Source organism: Hydra vulgaris, chromosome 15, assembly GCF_038396675.1.
Source record: "Hydra vulgaris chromosome 15, alternate assembly HydraT2T_AEP".
NCBI classification, from domain to species: Eukaryota; Metazoa; Cnidaria; class Hydrozoa; order Anthoathecata; family Hydridae; genus Hydra; species Hydra vulgaris.
In genome coordinates, this window is record NC_088934.1 from 53,861,233 (window position 1) to 53,885,786 (window position 24,554).

General features: G+C 28.3%; 1 protein-coding gene across 1 annotated transcript in view; it reads right to left on the bottom strand.

Annotated features, from left to right (window-relative positions):
* Nucleotides 1–752: 752 nt before the first annotated feature.
* Nucleotides 753–24,554, bottom strand: part of LOC100197476 (protocadherin-like protein) — a 61,951-nt gene continuing 38,149 nt past the window's right edge. The window contains exons 15-23 of the mRNA XM_065820198.1: nt 22,967–23,139; nt 21,982–22,106; nt 17,880–18,163; nt 17,357–17,544; nt 15,717–16,092; nt 13,608–13,838; nt 13,214–13,399; nt 1,924–2,307; nt 753–1,631 (exon numbers count right to left, since the gene is read on the bottom strand). Of these exons, the coding sequence (XP_065676270.1) occupies nt 1,252–1,631; nt 1,924–2,307; nt 13,214–13,399; nt 13,608–13,838; nt 15,717–16,092; nt 17,357–17,544; nt 17,880–18,163; nt 21,982–22,106; nt 22,967–23,139 (2,327 nt within the window). The 3' untranslated portion in view covers nt 753–1,251. The remainder of the gene's footprint in view (nt 1,632–1,923; nt 2,308–13,213; nt 13,400–13,607; nt 13,839–15,716; nt 16,093–17,356; nt 17,545–17,879; nt 18,164–21,981; nt 22,107–22,966; nt 23,140–24,554) is intronic.

A 24,554-nucleotide genomic window follows, 5' to 3' on the forward strand; every position in this document is an offset into this window, starting at 1 on the left:
TATTGTCTGATGAAACATAACGCTCCTTTTGGAATTTTCTACCTCTGAAAAGTGTTTTTTTAATTGATAATCCTTTTGATTTACCACTTAATTTACAATAATTTTGAATTTCCTTTAAGGTAAATAAAAAAAAGCTTTGACCCCATTTGTTATGTAACAGATACTTTTGATTTATCTTTGTAACTTTATATGGTATAAAAACATTACTTTCTTCTAAATAATCACTTTCAGATAAATCTTCTGACAAACCAAGAGGAATAGCTTCTTCAGTATTTAAAATATCAATTAAAGTAACAGTTAACATCTTTTTTTAAATTTTGATTTTTTTAACATCTAAAATTTTTGTCATGGTTCGCCTCGATTCCAGGAAGCCGTATCATTACATCATTGGAATTCGGGATCTGTCTATTGATGTTTTTGGTGCGCGTTGCAGCGCAATGTTTTGTGCAATGGAACCCATTATTCATGATTGTTTGTTAAGCGTACGTACTTTATAAACTCCTTATAGGTCAAATGTCACGAGTTTTTTTGCGATGCAGTAATCTTTAAGGTAACGGCGATATCTATGGTATCTGTAATTCAACCTGTTATTTAAAAGTAAATAAATATCGAAAGGTTTATTGAGAATAATAATAAAACAATGTTGTATTTATACGTTTTCCTTAGTGACGCGCCAAAAATAAAATGTTGCCTTTACACGTTTTTCCTTAGTGACGCGCCAAGACGTGCAAAATAAAGAAAATAAAAACCGATACATTTCGAAACCAATATTTAAAGCAAAATAAAAAATTTGTTGAAAAATACATTTTTGGAGAACTGATTTCTAGATTTACATAACTTATTTCCACGTTAAAATGTTATTTCAAGTATGACCTATACATTACATAAAAAGAAAGCAACTACAATTAAAAACATTAACGTGTAATAAATAGTAATTACAATATTATAAATATGATGTTCATACAAATGCATTATAAATATTATTAAATATCTAGAAAATTCTGAAAAAACATTAATAAATAAAAAGTATTGTACAGAGAAAATGATTTCATCATAATTAGCAAAAAATACCATTTATAAATACAATATGTCTTTAAGTATATAGAATCTTGAAGTCTTCTTATTTCCCGTTAATAAACGTTTTCTAAAGTATTCTAAAGTGTTTTAACGTACTTTATCGTGTTTATATTGAATTTATCGTGTTTCTAGAGTACTTTATTTGTGTTTTACAATTCAAATAGCAATGAAATACTAAACATCTTCTTCAGAATCATCAGTGCGTGGGTTGTATAGTCGATCCAAAAATTCAAACTTTGGTCCCCAATCAGCCAAAAAAGAAAAATCATCTTCATCATCAGTCTCACTCTCACTTTCACCTAGTTCGCTTAAATCTGACATGTCGGATCCTTCTCCTTCATAACCATAATGCAAAAGTGTATCACGTGGGTGTGAATTTTTAGAATTGTCAGCTGCAAGTAGTTGTTCATCAATGAATAAGGCTAAATTAATTTCTTCAGCTTGTGTCGCATCAAAGCGAGAACTTTGTGATACTTGTCGTTGTGAACGAGAGGTAAAGTTTTCAGTTTCGGTATTTGCATTATAATCTGATCGCAAAAGAGATTCACTTTCGTCTAAAAAAAAAAGGTTAAAAAAAAACAACTCTAAAAGAGATTCACTTTCGTCAAAAAAAACAGTAAAAAAAAAGCAACTTTAAATGGAAGGAAATGTGGAAGAAAGTAAGGTAATGTGGAAGAAAGGAAAGAGGTGGCAGAATTGCCAGTTGCAAAGAGCGAAGTATTTTGTAAAGTATTTTTTGTATTTAATCTTTCTCGTTATTTTTGGCAAAAATCTTGTTTTTGCTATTTTTAAATATATAAAACAGATAAATAAAAATGTTATTTTATCAATAAAAAAAAAACCTACTCTGGTTGCTGAATTCAAAGCGATTTTCCTGTTGATCCTGTTGATTCCTAGTTACTGTTGATCGAGCTGTTGTGGCCTTATACATTTCTCCTGCTGACTGAGAGAAACTATTATATGCATTGCTGACAGAACGAGCAGTAGTAGCATTATAAGCTTCACCATTAGATGAGTTAGCGTTATAAATTCTAGTATTAGAGTCATGAATAAAACTATTTCTCTTATTTGAAAAATCATTTTGGCTTCCTCCGATAAAACTGTAACCATTTTTGTTGATTTCACTCATTTCAAAATTATTCATATCTTCAACAACTGATAAGTTTTTACCACCAGCATGCTGCAAAAGTTTTTCAAGATCGTAGTTGTGGAAATCATCTTCACCAGCTCCTAAAATTATAATCAAAAAATCATCTAATTATTTAATGTAAAAATTTGTTCTGTTGAACACGATGAAATTTCATTTTATTGTTAAATGTTCAAAAACTACTTAGCTAATAATTTAAATTTTTTTTTGCACATAAAAGCTAATGTGTTGTTGTTTGATTGTTGTTGTAATAAGTATTGATTGCTATCGGATTAAAATGAGTAAACAAATATTAAATCGAAAAAAAAGTTTTAAAATTTTTTCTTAAAAAGCCATAATTTTTACAAGTTAATTTTAAAATTGACCAGTGTTTCTTGATCCTCATACGACCTTTAAATGGTCATTATATGACTAGGCAAATAATATTTTGGTTTGACAATTTGACCAAGACCATTTAAAAAAACATTTCAAAAACGCTCAGAATGAAAAATATTATATCTTAGAGAAATAAATGACATTAAAACTTTTATTTTATCAATGAAACTTTTTAAAGTTAATACACTTAAAAAGATAAAAAAAAATTTAGTTGAATAAAAAATGACAAATGTTTTTGAAAGCTGTCACAATAAAATAAGTTTGATCTTTAAAGCTTTAATATTATTGAAACACTTTTTTTAATAGAGTTTCAAAACAATGCTAATGATTTTTTACATTAAGTATTAACAAATATTATAAATTTTTATTTTAGTTTTTTTTGTTTACATAATTATGTATTTTTTATGATAATTGATAAACTTAAAATAAATCAAAAAACAAAATAAACAATGTATAAATGTTTAAACAAAGTATGAAATGGTTTTTAATGCGAAAATTTTACTAGCGTGTATTTACATGGAAACTTACAGTATTGGACAAAACATATGCAACCAACATCGAACAATGCTAAAAAGTGTTCCTAATTTTACATGTCTTAAAAACGAAACGAACTATACTACCACAGCAAACAGTTCAGGAGTCTGGAGTCATAGCATGCCATGACATGACAGCACACAGGCAGAATTTCGTTAACAAGTGCCATTTGGCAGCGGACAAAACAAGTGCAACTTTTTTGGTTTGTTTCATTTTCTTAAGTCTGGTCCGTGTCAACGCCACGGAAGTTTTTTAATAATTGAAGGAAGTATCCAGAAGTTTCCAGAAGCATGCAGAAGTTTCCAGAAGAAGCATCTGGAAGCATCCAGTAGCATCCAGAAATATCCAGAAACATTCAGAAGCATCCAGACGCATCCAGAAGCTTCCAGAAGCATCGAAAAGAAGCATCTAGAATCTTCCAGAACAGGTTCACACAGGTTCATTTTACTATATAAGAGACATGTAAATCGACATGTAATTCAGTCAGTATATGAAAGTCAATCAGTCAGTATTATCAAGACAGTTTATCGAAGTGAGTTTTATCAAAGTGTTTTATCAAAGAACATCAATACAAGAAGTGAAATACAACAAGTGTTTCATTACATCAATACAGTCCACATCCAACCAAGACGTTGTGTTCCTCAGAGCATTATTGTATCATCACAAGGTAAATGTAACACGGTAAGCCTTGAGAAGCGTGATTATTTATTTTTATCATTTTTATGACTTCAAGTGCAAAAATGGCCCCTGACAGTCTTGGATTGGAACTAAGAAAGAAAATTATTGGCGATTACGTAAGTGGAATGTCACAAAAAAGTATTTGTGATAAATATCGCGTGAAAAAATGGACCGTGTCAAGACTATGTTCCAATGTTATCGTTCTACGGGGAAGTTGGCAGCAGATAACAAAGGTGGAAGACCGCGTTCCACCACTTCTAGAGAGGATTCTATGACCGTCAGGTCCGTCAAGAAGGATCCCTGGATATCATCAGTCGAGATACAAAAGCAATTAGAGCTGCCTGTATCGGACCGAACAATCAGACGATGTGCTGTTGAAGCCGGATTGTTTTCTTGACGCCCTGCAAAGAAACCGCTGATTTCACTAAAAAATCAGAAGAAAAGACTCCTGTTTGCTACATCTCATATTTACTGGAATGTGCAGAAATGGCGAAATGTCCTGTTTAGTGATGAATCGAAGTTCAACATCATTGGGAGCGATGGCATTTGCCGTGTACGTTGAGCGGCCGGAAAACGCATCGATTTACGTTATTGCTATAAGTCCGTGAAGCATGGTGGAGGCAATGTAATGGTCTGGGGGTATTTTTCTGCTAACGGTCTAGGTCCAATACATCGAAACGATGGAATAATGGACGGTTTCATGTATAAAAATATCCTGAAAGATGTTATGTTACCTCATGCTGAATGGAAAATGTCAATAAAATGGGTTTTTCAGCAAGACAACGATCCGAAACACACTGCAAAAGTAGTCAAGCAGTGGTTTCAAGACAACCACCTATCGGTGATGGATTGGCCGCCTCAATCTCCGGATCTCAACCCTATTGAGAACCTGTGGGAGATCGTCAACCGCAGAATTAATCGTGAAGGTGTTCGTAATAAGGATCAACTGTTTGAACAAATCCAAAAGGCCTGGGCAGCGATTCCACAAAGTTTCATTGATCACCTGATCGAATCTATGCCTCCAAGATGCAAGGCTGTGATCGACAACAAAGGATTCACCACGAAATATTGATAGCAAAATACAGCTTGGTCAACATTTTGTCGAGTTGCACTTGTTTTGTCCAGAAGGAAACCAACTTTTTTTAATACTTTTGATTGATTTATTAATTTTCGTGTACAAATAATGAACTTTGTGATGAATAAAACTTGAAGAACTTTGTCTCTTAACAGTTACATAGTTATTTCTCTAAATTGAAAAAATGCAGCACTTTTATATAAAGAAACTAAATTAGCATTATATGGTTGCACTCGTTTTGTCTAATACTGTATATTTTTAAATTTATAAAATAAAAAAATAATTAAAATTAAGTGCAAATATTTTTTAAACAATCATTAGAAGTAAATTGTTTTTTTATTTTATGGGTTCTCCATAACATTATGTAAGTATAAATAAAAATAAAAGATTCAAAGTTTATTATTCCAAACGTAATTTAAAACACGACTATAAATAAACTTAGAGTTTTAGTTTGTAGAGTTTTATTTTTAGTTTAGTTATTTATATAGTTTAATTTTGTTTTTTGTGTTTTAGTTTTAGCTAAGTTTTTTTTTTGTCTTTCTTTAAGATTTTCTTTTTTGAAATAAAGTTTTTTTTTTAGATAAGTCTAGCTAAGTTTTTCAGCGCATTTTTAAATTTTGAAAGCATATTAAAAGCCATCGTCAAATAGTAAAAACAAAATATTATTTGCATGGTCATATAAAGACATTGACGGAAATTTGTACATGTTTTCTTATTTTCATAAAGATAAAACTGGCAATCTCTAATTTATTCTCATTTAATTCTAATCTATATAAATATTTTGCAAATAAAAAATGGTATACAGTGGTGTTACCAAAAAATTAAGATTGAAGCAGAATTACACATGGAACAAAAAAATGCAAATTTTAGTTACTAGATAAATAAATTTGAATTCCTCCGAAAATATAAGTTTCAGCAGTTTTTTTTTAAAACAATATTTTAGATGTTAGTAAAGTTTCACAGAAAGTTATGAAACTCATCAAGTCACAGCAATCGTTTAGATAAGAAAGTTAGGGGATTGCATCATGTATCATTAAGTCACACCAATGGCTTAAATGCAGTTCATGAATGATCAATTTCGATTAGTTATTTTTTATGAAAATAAATTGCTTGTGAGTTTTTCAAGTAAGATATTTTTAAACTAATCTTTATTATATCTTTGATGAGAAGTGGTCACCAATTATTTCTAGCTAGAAAATAGCATTTTGAAAATTATTGTATATTTTTCAAACTATTGCGATGTTAACACGCAAAATTATTATGTATATTGCTTCAAGTTCCAGCTTCTAATTGTTAAAATAAAGCAAACATGCACAGAAATGGAAATGCCCATAATGGCGTGCTGTGAAAGCCTGTATATATATATATGGACCGATTATTTTGAAAATGATGTAAGTTCATTTTTTCTGCTTTCGAGATATTTAAAGGTTAGCATTTTAGTCGATTAAAAAATATGCATAAATTGTACTAAGTTTGGCAATGTCTCTACGAATTTAGAAATGTGTAATTTGATTACATAAATGACTTGCATGTGAATTTAACTAAAATAACATACTCTTTCAGGGTCATAAATGGACTTACACCACTTTCATAACTATTGAATTGTAAAAATCAATAAATTTCACTAATCAAAAATTAATTTTCACTTGAAATACATTGTTTTGTTCTGATTTTCTTTATAAAAAAAAGTAATAACAAGAAATAAAATAGTGTCTTTTTAATTCTCAATGTTTAACAAGCTTAACATTAGTTACTGGTTTTTAAGTAGGCTCATTATGCGGAAGTGTTTTGAAATATTTATGCACAAGAGGTATATAAGGCAATAACTGCATCATATCCTTATATTTTTTGTGTATTGGGTCTGGCATTTATATACAAAGACTTTAGAGCGATTCTTTCAAATTTTGGTGGTCTCCCTCGAACGGTTGGTAATAAGTCTAAAGTCTTAAATTCCATATCCTCCATCGATGTTTTATATGAAATAGTATATGGTGCACTTTTACAAAACCTCAGCCAACATATTTTTAGCCAGTTTACCTTTTCTCCTTCAGTATTTTTTTTTCTTTTTTGAATTGCAATTTTTAGATATTTTGTTGAAATAAAATTCTCACGTTTCATTTTGTACAAATTAAACTTATTACTTCTTCGACATTGTTTTATAATCTCATAATAATCCTCAGGAGTGTACAAGAAATTCTTTTTTTGTAATGCCATTTCTATAACACCAAAATCTGCATCGTTTGGTAAATACGAATGCCCAGAAAGCAAAAATTTATGGTCGATGATTTCAATGTTATTTTCCGAAGACTGGATAACTCTTAACCATATCAATGCCATTTGAATATTATGATTTCGCCCAGTGCATATATCACTGTAAGCTATAACATGATTTTGGGTAGTTACATTTTGTAAATGTCTCAGGCAACAAGATGCAATTTCCTGCGATCCCCTAGAGGCAGTAATTTCATCCCACAAATACATAAAAACTTTACCGTTGTGAAAATTATGGAATCCCTTGTTTAAAACATACATATTCCGCTTATAATATGCAATCAAAACAGATAATTTTGGATACGATAAGGTTTTTTGTAAATCGAAAAAAAAGGCAAAATACCTTTCTGGAGGTATTTTGCTTTTTCTTTCATTTTTTAAGTGAACATCATGTCTTTGTACAAGAGTCGCCTTTTCTTCGTCACTGTTTGTTGTCTGAATTTTCATGTTAAAGAAATCACATCTTTCACACGTGTCTTTGCGCGGTTGATGGAAATATAACTTAAAATCTCTTTTAAAGATTATCCAGTATATCCATTCATTAACTGCAATTTCATTAATTTCCGCACATTTTTCTAAGTATAAATTAAACATTTTGTTTTGTTCAATTCAGGGTTCAAATACTTTTGTTCTGGATTTTGGGATCAAGTGTAATGACTCTCAAAAGCTGGAAAACTTTTTATGTGTTCTCTAACAAATTTTATCGCGAGTTCACTAGTTCTCCTGCAAGAACCATCTATTCTACAACGCATGTCTTTTGAAATATCTTTTGTTTTTAAGGTGCGATCAATTCGTCCCGTAGATATATTAAAAATATTTATAAAAAATTTCTTACATACTAAAATGTTTTCACGAGGAGTGCTCAAGTGAAATTTATACACATTAGTCCCCAAAGTTCGTGCATAATTTCTTGGTCTTCTTCTTTTTACAGGATAACTATGAACACTTTCATAGAGAAATAAGTTTTGTTTATCAAAGTCGCTCATATTCCAAAATTGTTGAAAAATTATTTTACGTTTTACTTCATTAATACATTCTACGCATTTTTTTCGAACAGTTACAACTTTTATTTTCAAATTTTTTTTCTGGAATAATTTTACCATTTTTTGTACAATATTCTTGCCCGGAATTTTGCTTAATTTTACTTATTCTTTGGGCATATTGCCCTTTAATTTCTTTTGCAGAATCGAAGTTTTGACTATATGAAACATCATCCTCATCTGATGTACATTCTAGCTCTATAATTCTTCTTCTTTTTGTAATTTTCTTTAAACATGTGTTTATATTAATGGAATTATCCTCATCCTTCAATTGTAAGACTCTTCTTTTGTTTATATTCATGGGCTTTATTTCTGTGTGATTTTATATTTACAATAGAATAAAATAAATATCTTAAACTATAGTAAAATAATGATTTATTATTACTTCCTACCTGTATCACTATCCATTTTTTATAGAATAAAAGTAAATAATTGTAAAAAATATATTAAATTTAAATATCGGGACTACACTTCGAAACTGTCAAACTAATACTGATAACAATGCATTTTAGACAAACATTTTGCTAATTTGCAATAACGCAAATTCTCGGGACATGTTAAAACATGCAATATTAAGCACTTCTGTGGCTAACGGTTTTTTCATTCCATCCTATCTGTCAAATAACGCATTTGCATAATTTGACGGATAAAATTTTTATAAGTTCTTAATGAGTAATTCTAAAGAAAATGGACTTAAGTTAAATGTAAGTTAAGTGATTTCTAACTTTTTTTTGAAAAATGGACTTACACCACCACTTTCAAAATAAACGGTCCATATATATATATATATATATATATATATATATATATATATATATATATATATATATATATATATATATATATATATATATATATATATATGACCTTTAAATCGTTTAAAGGTTTGGCAGTGCATGTTCACTAAAGGTTAAACCAAAATAATTTTTTCAAAGTTATTTTTGTTAATAATAGAACAAAGATAACTAATAAATAATAAAAATTTCATTAAAAAAGTTATTTTGAGGTAGAAGTTTTCCTTAGGCAAAAACATTACACTACAAGTCATAATTTTTAGATGACAATAGAAAAACTTGTTGTTTTTTCTTACCAATATTTCGGAAGTTCTTTTAGATTTATTTCTTAGTTTTTACAATATGTTTTTTTATTTAAGTAATATTCAAGTATATACTATTTGAATAAATATTCAATATATATATATATATATATATATATATATATATATATATATATATATATATATATATATATATATATATATATATATATATATATATATATTTAAACATCTTTGCTTCCAACAAGGCTGCAAGCAACCACTAATTAAAGTTGGAAGTTACTGGAAGAGAAAAGATGAAGATTGTAGAGCAAGATAACGATTGACGGATGACTTAAAGGATTGCAAATTATATGAATCAGGAAAGCAAGATGAAGGAAACGAATTCCAAAGAACTGATGTTCGAGGAACAAAACTAAACAAAAAAGTGTTTTTGGAGCACTTAGGAACAGTCACAGAAAAAGGATGAGACTTTAATGAATGACGAGTAACACGAGAATGAATTTTAGTAGATGGCACAAGAGACGCTAGCTCTTTAAAGCAGTGCCCATTATGGTATTTGTAGAAAAGAGAAAGAGAAGCAACATTACGATGATGTGATAATGGTTGGAGGTTGGCTGCAAGAGCAGGTCCAACTATGTTTACAACGTGTTTTTGCACCTTGTCTAAAAGAGAAAGGGCATCATTAGAGGATCCGCCCCAGATATGGCAACAATATTCCATACAAGGTCGGATTTGAGATTTATAGAGATAGATAATAGAATCCGAAGTAAGAAAGTGTCAAGCTCGATAAAGAGATGCAACCTTAGCAGATGCTAATTTTGCAACTGATTTGATATATGGTTTCCAAGAGAGATCAGAAGTAAGAGTTAATCCTAGAAGATGAAGAGTAGATGACTCATCGAGTACATCACCGTTCATAAATATAGGAAGATCTAACTTATTGTGATAACAATTGGCTGAAAAAAATTGAATTCTATCTGTATTGAAGTTCACCAGCCACTGTGAGCCCCATGCTGTAGCAGAAGTGAGATCCTTTTCAAGCTCAAATGCCCCCTTCAAGCAATCAGAGTGTTGGTTTCTTATCATGACAAGAATAAATGGTAATATCACCAGCAAAAAATGACACCTTAGATGTGACAATATCTGGAAGATCGTTAATGTAAATTAAAAAGAGTATAGGGCCAAGGAGAGAACCTTGAGGAACCCCTGAAGTTACAGAATAAGAAGAAGAGTGCATGTGTAGTATAAAAATTGTCCATCGAGGACAACTTTTATACTACGATTGGAAAGGAAAGATTCAATAACCTTAAAGATGTTGCCAGATACACCATAAGAAGAAAGCTTATGGAGAAGATAGCATGCCAAACTTTATCAAAAACTTTTGAAATGTCAAGAGCGATGGCCTTAAGCTCTTCACCTTTATTTAATGCATGATAAAACCTATCGGTTATTACTGTTAGCAAATCACGATAATGCACGATAAAACCTATAGGTTAATACTGTTAGCTGTAGAACAAGAAGATCGAAATCCATACTGATGGTCAGAAAGTAAGTCATTAGATTCAAGATGAGAAATTAAGTGTTTGTTAATTAAAGATTCAAAAACCTTGCTTATGATAGGAAACCTTGCTTATGATAGGAAGAAGACTAATGGGACAGTAGTTAGACGAATCAGTTCGCTCTCCAGAATTTTTGAAAATAGGTATAACAGATGCCGCTTTCCAGCAGGCTGGAAAACAAGACTCTGATAAGCACTTGTTGAATAGTTTTGAAAGTATAGACGATAGCTCCGGAGAACACTTCTGCAAGACTATAACAGGTATGTTGTCCAGGCCACAAGCTGTAGAAGAGTCTAAGCAGGAAATAACTTTAGATAAAGAAGCTGGAGTGATACGAATGTCAAGCAATTGATCAACTTGTTTGTTGGCAATATCAGGTAGAACGCAACTAATGGAATCATGAAAAGTTTTAAGTAAACAATTCAGCTTTGTCTTTAGAAGAGGTGACACTATGCAAGAGAGGTGGAATTAAAGACTTGCCCTTATTATTATTACTATTAAAGATTCTCCACAAGTCACGAGAGCCTAATTTTTGAGATGAGATACGAGATTTCATGTCCTGAGAATAGTGGGTTTTGGCGTTAGACAAAACCTTTTTGCAATGGTTTCTAGCAGTAATAAACAGACGTCTGTTTTCTGGAGAATTGTTTTGCTGATAGATATGGAAGTAACGGTTTCGATTGGCTATCGTAGCAGCACAGTGTGAGGAAAACCATGGAGAGTGAGGCTTGATCTGGAATTGTCAAGAGGGATTAAAAGATTCCATGCCAGCCTGAATCTACGAAGTTATGTAAGAAGCACATTTGTCAACAGGAAGACGAAAGATTTCTACCCAAGGGCCATCACGAAGAAAATCACGGAAAGAATCCCAGTCAGCTTTAAGGTAGTTGTAAGAGGTACGATAATAGGGGGATTCAGGTGATAAAGAAGAATGAGATAATAGTTTTAGAGAGATCAAACTGTGATCAGAAGCATCTAAGGGTGAATGTGGAGAAACTGAGCACTGACTAGGATTAGAAACAAGACATATGTCGAGTAGAGAATGCAAATGATTAGGGTTGTCTGGAAAGCTAGTTGGAAAGTTGACTATTTGAGTTAGGGATTGAGAAAGGCAAAAGTTGTGGGCTTTAATGCCTGCAGAATCACTGACACTAGAGCCAAGCCATTCAGAGTGGTGAGCATTAAAGTCACTAAAAACAAGGGCTTAGTCAATATGATCAGAAATAACATCAAAAAGATTGCATTCTTGAGATGAAGGAGAGCGATATAGAACAAAGAGAAAAGCAATATAATGAAGCAGTGCTAAACGAAAGCACATGAAAGAATAGTCTGTGAATTCAAACCTAGTTTCACGACAAATTGGTGAATTCTTACGAATGTAAATGCCCAGGCCAAGCATGTGACTATTGGAGTCTTTACGAATTAAAGGAAGATAACCATCAACACTAAAATCACAAGATGAGACAGCTGAACTCAAATTAGTCTCACAAATAGCAAGTAGGTCTGGTGAACTTTGCAAGAGATAAGACTCAACAGAAGAAAAGTTACTTCGAAGACCACAAATATTAGTGAATGATAGGTTTAGATAACTTGGTGATGATGATTTTTTGTGTTTTAGTTTTTGGTACTTTATTCATTTTTAAATTTGTTGAAGAACTTTACTCAAAGCATAGATAGTACTCAAAACACTGTTTAATAGCCCAAGCAATTGCCTCATTACTACTAATAAACCCTAAGCCGTAACAAAGGGCCCCAAATGTGGCCTCCGCAATGCACACTAAAAGTACAAACAGGGACACCATTCATGCGCAACGTGGCACTGTTAATACTTTGATATTTTTCAGCTGTTGATGGAATCAGCCTCTCTGAGAGCTACCACAGAGTTCAGGAAACCTAACTACCAGCTGGCCTCAGAACCATAAAACTAAGTTTTAGAGCTGTACCCTCATTAGGGGATAATAGAATGAGTTGCCTAGTCATAAAAACAGAGACACATGCAAAACCCATGCATTGAGTCAAGAAGATCCAGCATTCAACATCCTAAACTGGAAACAATGTATTAAAAATACATATGCGCCAGCCTAATAGATAAAGAAGGGGTGCGAGGATATCAACAGATAGAATCTGTTTACCCCTATTTGAAAATTTATTTGAAAAAAAAATTATTTGAAAAAAAAACTAAATAAATTTTAAGTTCTGTCAGGCATTTGAAACTCTCTTTTGGCTCAAACTTATTTTTACATAAGCTGCCAATTTTAAAATTAAGGTAGAATTTACGTTTCAAATTGATAAAATTCTTTTATATTTTTTAAAAATATCTTTCATAAACTAAAAAAAAATGATTATACTTCTGAAGGGATGAAAAACTTTAAAAACTTATTAAAGTAAACTAAAAACCTTCATCAGCATATAGCATGATGTTTTCACGACAGGTTTGATCAACATATATTGGTATAGGTTTCTTTTTGTTGAAAACCCCTGATGTAAATAATGCTAGAACTGCTAAAAATCCAAGGAACAGAAGTAACAAAACAATGAGTACCATCATACCAGTACCAGTTAAAAAACGAGAATTATTGCTTTCTAAATTGAAAAACCTTCATTTAGTGTTGTATAACATTATATCAAAGTATTAAAATGTAATTTATTTAAAATCTAAACAAGAAAAATGAAAACTAAGTTACTAAACAAAGAATTAAAAAACTATTAATGTAATATTGATAGTTAAAACTATTGTTACATTTTAACTACTATAATAATAAAAAAAATTATCTCAAACATGTTTTTATACCTTGACCTTTTATTGTATCAGTTGTGGAACATTTGCTTCCTGTTAAACAACTACAGTATGGGGGTGACCCTGCCATACATATTTCTCCATTAAGACATAATTTCGCTTCAGCTAAGGAGCATGTGCAGTTAGCATCAACATTATACCGAAAAACTTTTATTAAAGGATTATTGGAATCACTAAATCTGTAATCTAAATACTCATGATTGTAGCTTCCATGTGTAATGCATCCTATAAAAAAATTGAAGTTTTGAGCACATTATAACATTAATTTAGGCTTCCAGCAACCCAAAATAAAGCTAATTAAAAACGCTTCCACTAGTTAAGCTTGATCATATCTTTTAAAATTTTTATTTTCATGATTGTAATATAACTCTATTTAAAGTAAAATACTTTGAAATTCTCAATTAAAACTATTAATACATTATTAATGTATTATTAATATTATTATTTATGTCATTAATATTATTATTTTTGTTATTATATATTATATATTAATATTACTTTATACATATATTTTATTACTGTATATTTTATTAATTATATTTTGTACTTTTTTTATACTCTTTTGAGTAAAATGTTCTCTGAATTTCTGTGTGAATATCTAAATTCACACTACACTACAGTGTGAATATCTAAATTCACACTACACTATAGTTTTTGATATCTCCTTTGTTCCACATACCACCTCAACTTCACATACTTCCTTTGCTCCACCTACCTTTTTGTTCAGTTCCTTTTATGCTAAAAGAAAAATATTAGTTCTTTTAGTAAACCCCGCTAATAAATTTAAGTCCATAGAAAATATCAGGGGTATACAAAAAGAACTAATAACTTTCTCTTAACATAAAATAAACTGAACAAGGAGGTAAGTGGAACTGAGGAGGTATGTGAAACTTATCATTATTCATTGCTGTTGTTTCTTTTATTATTCAATAGCAATTATTTCTCTTGTTATTTCTTTGTTTAATAATAACTTTTTTATTTGATTGTTACCTTTCTTTTTTATTACTTGCAAATTATGACTTTTATTATGTATGTTTATGTCTATGTGTTTATTATTCATATCATTAATAATAACTGGTTAATATAATTAAATTTGTAATTACTGTTAAGAATAAAATTTTAAACTATGATCACAAATTATCTTCTGCAATCTTTCATCTTTTTAATTATTATTTCTTTTTGAATTTAGCTAAATTCTTTTTACTTCAGTTCATATTTAATTTTGTTTTCGATATTTTTATAATGAAGATTATTGCTATTTTTATATTATTTTTTTTCATTTGCTATATTTTTTTCTTTTTTTTTCATATTTCTATTAATTTATTTTTATCTCGTTACTTCTTTTTTTCTATTATTATTAATAATAAAACAGTTATTATTGATAAATTCTAAATGTAGTACTAAAGTATCAAAGTTATTATCAATCAATAATAAGATTATTAATCTTATTATTATTTCTATCAATTTAAATTACAAACAATAAATGATAATTTTCATTTATTTGACTATATTATATTTATTTGCCTAGTCGAAAAGGAAACATTGTAATAGCAGAGCTAATCGAGGTGAGTTCTCTTTGTACCGAAGTACAACTCATACGCCAATACTTTTTCCAAACTTTTAGCAGCGCTTTAACCAACTGAGCTATCCCGGCTCTAAACACACACACACACACACACACACACACACACACACACACACACACACACACACACACACATATATATATATATATATGTATATATATATATATATATATATATATATATATATATATATATATAAATATATATATATATATATATATACATATATCTTATACTGTTGATTTAGGTGAGCAGTCTGACGCCATACTGAGATAGCCTGCTGCTGGGGGCTTCAGTACATACATTGACTGACAAATAGCCTGACTTGCAGCGGAGTGCTGCTACATCGACTGAGGGTTTGGCATGGGGCAGCAATCCTTTCATTCATTATTTTTCGTTTTTTTCTTCTTTTTCTAAAAAAGCTGTATTGATTAAGATATGCAAAAAAAGTGAGCAAATGCTTATATAAATACGCTATAGTAGATTTTATAATACTTATATTTAATTATAAAAAAACCTTGAAAAGGATCTGCTATTAGACCATCATTGTTATTTTTATTAGGATCAGCTACTGTGCCATCTTTGTTAATAATTCTTTTAATGGGATCAACTGCTATGCCATTTTTGTTACTAGTTTTTTTGCTAGGGTCAGAAGTTAACATACCACCAAAGTAAATAATGCCATTAGAGTCTAGGAGTTGATGGGTTCCAGTATTACCATTAGTATATCCAGATATTATACCATTATTCCAAACTTCGAGAGTGGCAAATGCTCCTTTCCGTATCAAACTGATATTGTGCCATTCATTATTTGTAATATTTACACCAGGAAGTGCCAGCGTAAGAACACCATCCCCTAGATTGCACTTGTACTGCAACATTCCTTTTCGAATCTAAAAAATAAAAGTTTTCTAACCTGTTTATATAAAAAATTCAAATTTGATATTAATAATCTAACCAAAAGATTCATATGCCAGGTGCATAATAAAAAAATGTGCATTTTAAAAAAAAAAAAAAAAAAAAAAAAACTTTTCATGCCAAACTTTTCATGCCTTTTCAAGAATTTCATGCCAAAAATTTAAACCTATGTTATGGGTTTTAGGAAACTTTGGAAAACTTATGATCTGTAGATTAAATGATGGTTTAATAAAAAAGTGAAAGACAACATTCAAAACAAACTCTTAAAGTTATAAAGACTGTCAAGTTCTGTCACAACGTTTGAAATTTTTACAGGATTATGCCTCAAATAGCAGAAATGACCATGTTATTGTTAAAGGCAACAAAGTAAACTTCCAGAACATTTCAGATACTTTTAAAACATAACATTTTAGGCAGGTCATGGTTTTTGTAGTCATTGCCTTTGATTGCCAAAAAATGTCTCTTGTGCTTGGGAAAAAAGGTAAAAAATTCAACACTAGTGGTTATATAAACGTTATGGAGAGCCATACCAAGCCTTGGATAGGGGTAACCTATGATAAAAATAAAAAAGTTGTGTTCACACAAAATGGAGCACTACTAAAGACACAGCCTTTGAAAAAAATTTGCAGATTTTCTGGCTAAAAAAAACTGGTGATTTTCTAAATCTCCAGATGTATATCCTCTAGACTATTCAAAGTGACTTAAATCAGATGCTTGTGCTGAATCCCACCCAAACACTGAAGTGTTCTGGAGTTTTTCAATACATCCCTTTTCAAGACCTGGAATTGTATTTCAAAACATAACGTGGATTTAGAGATTGAATTAAAAAACTTATTGAGAAAGAATGCTTTGAATAAAATTACTTTAGACATGGTAGGAAACAATTTTAATTTTTAGACTTTTTTTCATAATAAAAATTTTTTGTCTTTTCTGTTCTATTTACACCATTTTTTATTAGATATCCAGTATTTGTAATGTTATATATTTAAAATAAAGTAAGTAGTTTCGTGCTAACATTTGCACAAAAAATTTATAAAACAGTTGAAACTTTTTGGTTTAACTGTTAAAATACACTCTTAACACAAACTTTAAAAAATAAATCAACTAAGCAAAGATAAACATGAGGCTACCATGGTGGTTTTCTAAATTTTAGATTTTTAATATAAATTTTATAAAAATTTTTTTTTTTTTTTTTTTTTTTTCAGACATAAAAAATTTGCATTTTACAAACTGATCAACCTCTAACAAGCTGAATTCTCCATTTGAACCTTCTTCATATAAAATTACTCCATCATAAAAAGTCTTTACTTGTACCATATAGTGAGATTCATATCGTTTGTGCCAACTTAATTTCCTCAACGAACCATCTTCATCCAAAAGAGAATACTGTGAATAACTGTTTCCAAGGTAGCGATAAGCCTGAACCCCTTAAATTTATGAATTAGAAATACAGAAATACAGAAATATATATATAAATATATATATATATATATATATATATATATATATATATATATATATATATATATATATATATATATATATATATATATATATATATTTATAAAACTTTATTTATAATTTAACTATATTTACAGCATTTTATTATTACTTTTATACTATTTATTATATTTTTATTATTCTTATTATATTATTATTATATTGCACAATTTTTATTCAAAGTATTACAATAACTAACATTATTTAAAAATATTAATAAAAAAAAAAAAAAATGTCTTATAAAAAGTCAACAAATTTATACTTTCATTGCAATTTTCTCCTTGCCACCCAAAGAAGCAAGAGCATTTTCTGATAGAGTTTATTAATATACACTCGCCATTAACGCAGATAGGACATAATGTAGAATATGATGGACAACCGATACCAGATTTAGACTGCATTAGAGGAGATTGTAAATCATACATGATGTCATTATCTTTTATGTTTCTTACACATCCTTTTAATGATTCAAATACAATAACATTTCCACCTAATGTGTAGCTTTTGGCACCACCTATCTGCAGAGGATATATCCCATTTAAAAACCTTTAGGAGAAAAAAAATTATAAATTTTGTATTATTACTATATTACAGGCCTTGTTACGAGATTTCGCTGCGTAGCGAAAACGCGTAACGCATTTTTAAGTAACTCAACTCAGCAAATATATTTTGCATCGTTAGAAGTTATATTGCGTCACTAGCGTCTTTTCAAGTACCGCATTGTAATTAAAGTTATTTTATTAACGCGTTAAAAATCATAAAAAAAGTTTTTTTTTTCTCACTATAACAAAAGTTACAAATAAAATCAAAGTTCTTATTAAAAAAATCATTTTTATTATTTTTTTCAAATATAAACTAAATTTTATTTTGAAAAAAATATTTTTTCATGAAACGTAAAATATTTGTTTATTTTCTTATGATTTTACATTTGGTTTTTGGTTATTTTATCAATTGTTAATAAATTTTTTCTTATTTAATTTGTGAACTCTTTTTAATAATGTTTTTAAACAATAGAGTTTTTTTTTTGTTATTTATCAGTTACCGATAACATATTCGTGATCATAATTTATTTTCATAAATTAAATGAACGTCATTAAAACTTTACGTTATTGAATTAACAATAAACAAAATATGTTATTAATAAAATTTTTACATCAAAATAAATCGTGTATTTTTTAAACTATTATGACTAAAAATAATTTTTATATTTAAAAGGAATTTATATATTTAATTCCTTAAGATAAAACTTAAACACTTTATTTTTTTTAACTAATTTTTAATAATAATAAAAAAAAAATGAAACAAACTGTTTCTTTAACAAAAAAATCTATTAATTTACAATTGCGGTTAAATGCTTTTACTTACGACTTTATTTCTTCTGAATAAACGTCACGTTAACGATAATCAAAAGATAATTTAAATATTCTAAAAGATAAAAGTTTTTGCGTAGCGCAAAACTGCTGAGCGCGTAGGCAAATCGCCTTTTCGCAAGCAAAATGCGAGCTGCGTAACGCTTCTTAACAAGGCCTGATATTACTATATTGATATTACTATATTGTATTGCAATACTAAGGTTCATATTAAATTTATAACTTTAATTTATGATTTATACAACTTATTCTTATTTATTTATTCTTATATTATTTTTTTATGTTATATACTTTTTTATTTATCATTTTTTTAAATATTTGATGCAATCGCTAATTTCTATTACAAAACACAACATAAAGTTTTTCCAAATTAATTTTAATACTGTTACTGATTGATATATAGGTTCATTTTCAGTACTTCAGAACGGAAATATTTGTTTTACAATATGGAAACTAAAAATGAACAAGATATTTATCTGGTTGCATTGAAGTGATAAATAATAAAAGGAGACATTCAAAGAAAAAAAAGTAACTTAAAAGATGTAATTCCTATGTTACATACATATATTACTTACATGCATTCTGCATCTTACAAGTATAAGGTCAGCATTATTATTCCCTATGTGTCTTATAAAATGCATACATATCTTCTTAAACTATTCTTACTTGTTTCATATAAAATCTTAACTTCAAGTCTTAGCTATAAAATTTGTTTGAAAGCATTTTTATCAATTCATGGTATATCTCATCCTCGACTGAGACATATTCAAAATTATGATTTTGGATATGTCTCAGTCAAGGATGAGATATATCCCAAGTACAGGATTAGCCCCAAAAGATAAGAGGAAAACATAAAAATCACCCACATGCTGTACCTTATCAAATAATACAGCTCATTAATTCTCATATACAATCCTTTAAAGGCCATTAAAGCCATTATTCTTTCAACAAAAATAAAAATGTAAGATACCTTCCAGATTCATTAAGCATAAAAAAAATGCACTAACTCTTTTTACAATTTTACAAAAACAACTGAAATATGAAACATATTATAGAATTTTTACAACCAAATACAATTTATCCTTTGGATGTCAATACTTACAAAATCCTGAAAATCCCTACTTTTATGAAAATTTGTCTTGTGACAGCAATATGGTAGTTGCCGATGAAGAAGATAGCGAGGGATTAACTGATGCAGATTAAAATTCATATTCAATTAATACAGTATTTATGTTTTGTATTTTATGCTTTTGTTTTTTTTGTTTACTGGTTGTTTACTTATAAGTAAAAAATATTCATAAAACAATCTTTTTCTTCCACTTTATAAATTATAAGAAAAATAAAATAAAAACATAAAAAAAAAAGATCACTTTTGTTGTTTTTATTTCTCTTTTTATAATCAAATTTCTCCATATTTTGAAGGAAAAACATCAAATGTCACATTAAATTTTTAATCAATATTTAATTATGAATACTTAATAGTTAAACTTATTCCGTGTGCTAAACCACGGTATTCAGTTTAAATGCTCTCCTGAAAAAAAAATTGTTTGTGACATTTGAGGTTTTCATTTCAAGAACTTCAATAGTTAACCATAAAATTTAAGTGATAAGAAAAATTTCATTCAACTTTAAAACTTATTTTACACTTTCTATCTAAAAATCTGTAATATTATAAAGAATTAAAAAACTTCACTATCATTCCACCAGTTTTCTAATATTTATAGTCTAATAACTTACTAGATTAGTAAGTTGTTAGACTTAAGATGGTGGGGACCATTAAATAGAGGTAGCGAGGCTATTGCCAGATTTTATTGAAAACCTTTGATACTTCAAGAGCTATTGCACTTGAAGTATCAAAGACTTTCAATAAAATCTGGCATGCCAGTCCTCTAAACCCATCCTTGATTGATTTGATATTGAGATTATAATACTTAAGATCTTTTTCATTTCCATTAACTTCTAACAACAAATAACTTCACAGTAAATTCTAGCAACAAGTAATTTCACAGTAACTTCTAACAACAAGTAACTTCACAGTAACTTCTAGAGTACAACAAAGCTCTTTCTCTTGTTTCTTGCCTATATTTACAATCCTCCTGACAATCTTATAACCAAAGTGGTTGCTATGGCTCTATTTGTTGATGGCACAGTATTTAGAACTCCAGTTTTAAAATAAGTCAACACTTTTTGATCTGATCTCTTCTTTGTGACAGCTTAGAAGTGTGGCTTTTAATTTTTAACTAAAACTTATTTACTGCTAATTTTACTAAAACTTATTTACTTAACTTATTTACTACTAACAATTATTATAATAATTGACATATTGAAATCCTTTAGCATGTCAGGAGCAATATTTTAGATATTTCATATATTGATTGCACACTTTTCCTTAGTTTTCTACTTTACGCCTTCTAGGATTAACGTAAATACTGACCTCTCATGGAAACGCTTGCCATTCCCACGTCACATCCTTTTACCATGTCTATACTTTCGTGCTTTAATAACTTTTAGTCACCATGTTTTTTCTCTTGCGCATCAATCCTGGAATTCTAACTTGTTTTACTTGTGTTTTATGAACTCTTTTTATGAACATTTTTTAAAGTCTTTCGTCAAAAATCTTATTGCTCTTTAACAATAATTTATGTTTTCTGGTAACTCTGGTAAATCCCAACTTAATTAGTAGTTGCTTGCAGCATTATTGCGAGTAAATAATTAAAATAAAAAAATTATTTGATACTAAAAGAATATTAATAAAATTTAAAATTAAAAACATTAAATGTTCTTTTTAAGAGATGAGTTTCCATCTGGATGTACTTAAAAGACTTGATTCTGAAATTATTTGAAAAAACTTAGAAATTTTTGTTCAGAACTGAACTAAATGTATTCAAGATATCAGTCCTGAACTCACATGAATACATTCAGAATATGCAGAATTTCAGAATTTGTCTATAATTTATAATATAAATATATGAAATGTGAAACATAAAAAACTACCTCCAACGACCAGGTGTGGTACCAGTAATTTCACAACTATCATGCTGTTGATTTAGAGTACCTAGTGGAGATAGGGTATCTGTGATTTCAGAATCTTTACAATCATCAATGGTTACTCGTAAAAACTTAAAGAAATAAAAAATTGTTTAAATCTAAATAAACAACAAACAACAAAACCAATTACAATCAAAGAAATTTTTAATAATGAATTTGAAATTATTATTATTATCTTTAATAAAATAATATTCAAATTCAAATTAACAGTGTAAAACTTTATTTTTGTTTCTGGAAACATAAACTCTCCATGTAAGTTTTTAACTCATCTTCAAGGTCACAACTGATTACAGTTTGCAACCCTTTTTATTACAACATTTTTATTAACTTACTTTCTTGTCAGTTTATTGAAATTATTATTGTCATACTAAAAGCTAGTTCGATTTATTCAGGACAATAAAATAGATTAAAAAGTAATTATGAGATATATTCTGTCTATATAATATATTACAAACAGACACTAATTATTTAAATACATATCTATATATATATATATATATATATATATATATATATATATATATATATATATATATATATATATATATATATATATATATATATATATATATGTAAATTATGTTAGTGTATTTTACAAATAGAGTGCTCAATGTTCTTAAAGAACAGAGCAATAATAAATTAGTAAAAAACACTTATCTAACTTTTATCTTCGACTTGAAGTTTCACCATTCACCATATATATATATATATATATATATATATATATATATATATATATATATATATATATATATATATATATATATATATATAAAGTAAATAAAATATAGTTACTAAACATTTAAAAATACTTTAAACAATTTTCAATAATATTTTCAAATAGGGTAGTATTTGCGGCTTGAAGGTTTATTAAAATATTAGAGAATTTATTTTGGAACATCAGAGACCACAAAACTAATTTATAATATACCTTTCCACGCTTGAAAATTTTAACAAAATGAAACAAGCCATCATTAAGATTTTTTCCTGAAACAACTATTTTTCTGAATATTTTCTCTTCTCCTTGAGAAATTGAGATTCTAACTTTCCCATCTACTAGGTCAATAGCTAAAAAATCTAGAAGCTTATTTCCATTCTCCGAATCTAAAAAATAAATAAATTATAATATATATATTTATTATAATTTTAAAATGTTTCTACAAAATAGAGTGCTCAATGATCTTAAAAGAACAGAACAATTATAAATTAGTAGAAAATCACGTAACAAAAATTTTTCTCATTTTACACTGTGTTCATCAATCAAGACTCATCAGAAAATCTGATGAGTCTTTATTGATAAAACACAGTGTAAAACAAGAAAAATTTTTGTTAAGTGATTTTCTGCTAATTTAAATTATAATATATACATATATATATATATATATATATATATATATATATATATATATATATATATATATATATATACATACATACAGATGTAAATGCAGAATTAGACGCACACAGATGATGTCAAAAAAAAAAACAGGAAGTTGCAGGGGCTTAAGTACATACATCAACTGAGGGTTTGGAATGAGGCAGCAATCTCTTCTTTCATTATTCTTCAAATTGCATCAAAATAATTAGATAAATATTCAATGTTATTAGGCTGTAATATTATTTTTAAAATCAGCACGTAATATATATTTATATAAAAATATATTATAGCATGTAATATATATTAATAAAATTAATTAATATAACATATAATTATATATATATATATATATATATATATATATATATATATATATATATATATATATATATATATATGTGTGTTATATACATATATATATGTTATATATACATATATGCTATATAAAAAATATGAACTCTCAAAGCTTTATATCAAAGTTTTATACTTTAATTTTTCTTATTTCTCATTCATTTAGTTGACACCAAGTGACAGGGATCTTATTACACAAGTTTAATCCTGGAGCCATTAGTTAATGCTAAGTATATGTAAGTAAAAATCAGACATCATCCTCCCTCCTTCTTGACCAAAAAAATCCATATAATGAATACTCAAACAGAAACTTAAATCATGAAAGTAATTTTATTTGAACAAAGCTCAGTATTTTTTTTTTTTTTTTGTATAAATAAAACAACAAATATGAGGCGCCTCACAGGAAAAGGTACCAAGTCTTAGTTTCTAGTTACAGAGATATTTGACATAATAGTTAGTCAGGTCAAAAAATTCAAATACGAGATTATTGTTTGTTTGTTTTTTTATAGTTTTATCATATTACAATACATATTATGTGTTTTTTTGTGAAAAAAATTTTTTGGTAGTTGCAAAAACGGATTTTTTTTTAAATGTGGAAAAGGTACCAACTCTTCATCAGAACTGTTTTGATAATGTTCTCTCCTCTAGAAGTAAAGAACTCCTTATTAATTATTTTTTTTATGCTGTATTATTAACATTTTAGCGTGCCAGTATATAATACTTTTTATTTTTGATCAATAATCGTTGAAAATTCTAAGAAGTTATTGAAAATTTAACTTATTTGTATGTT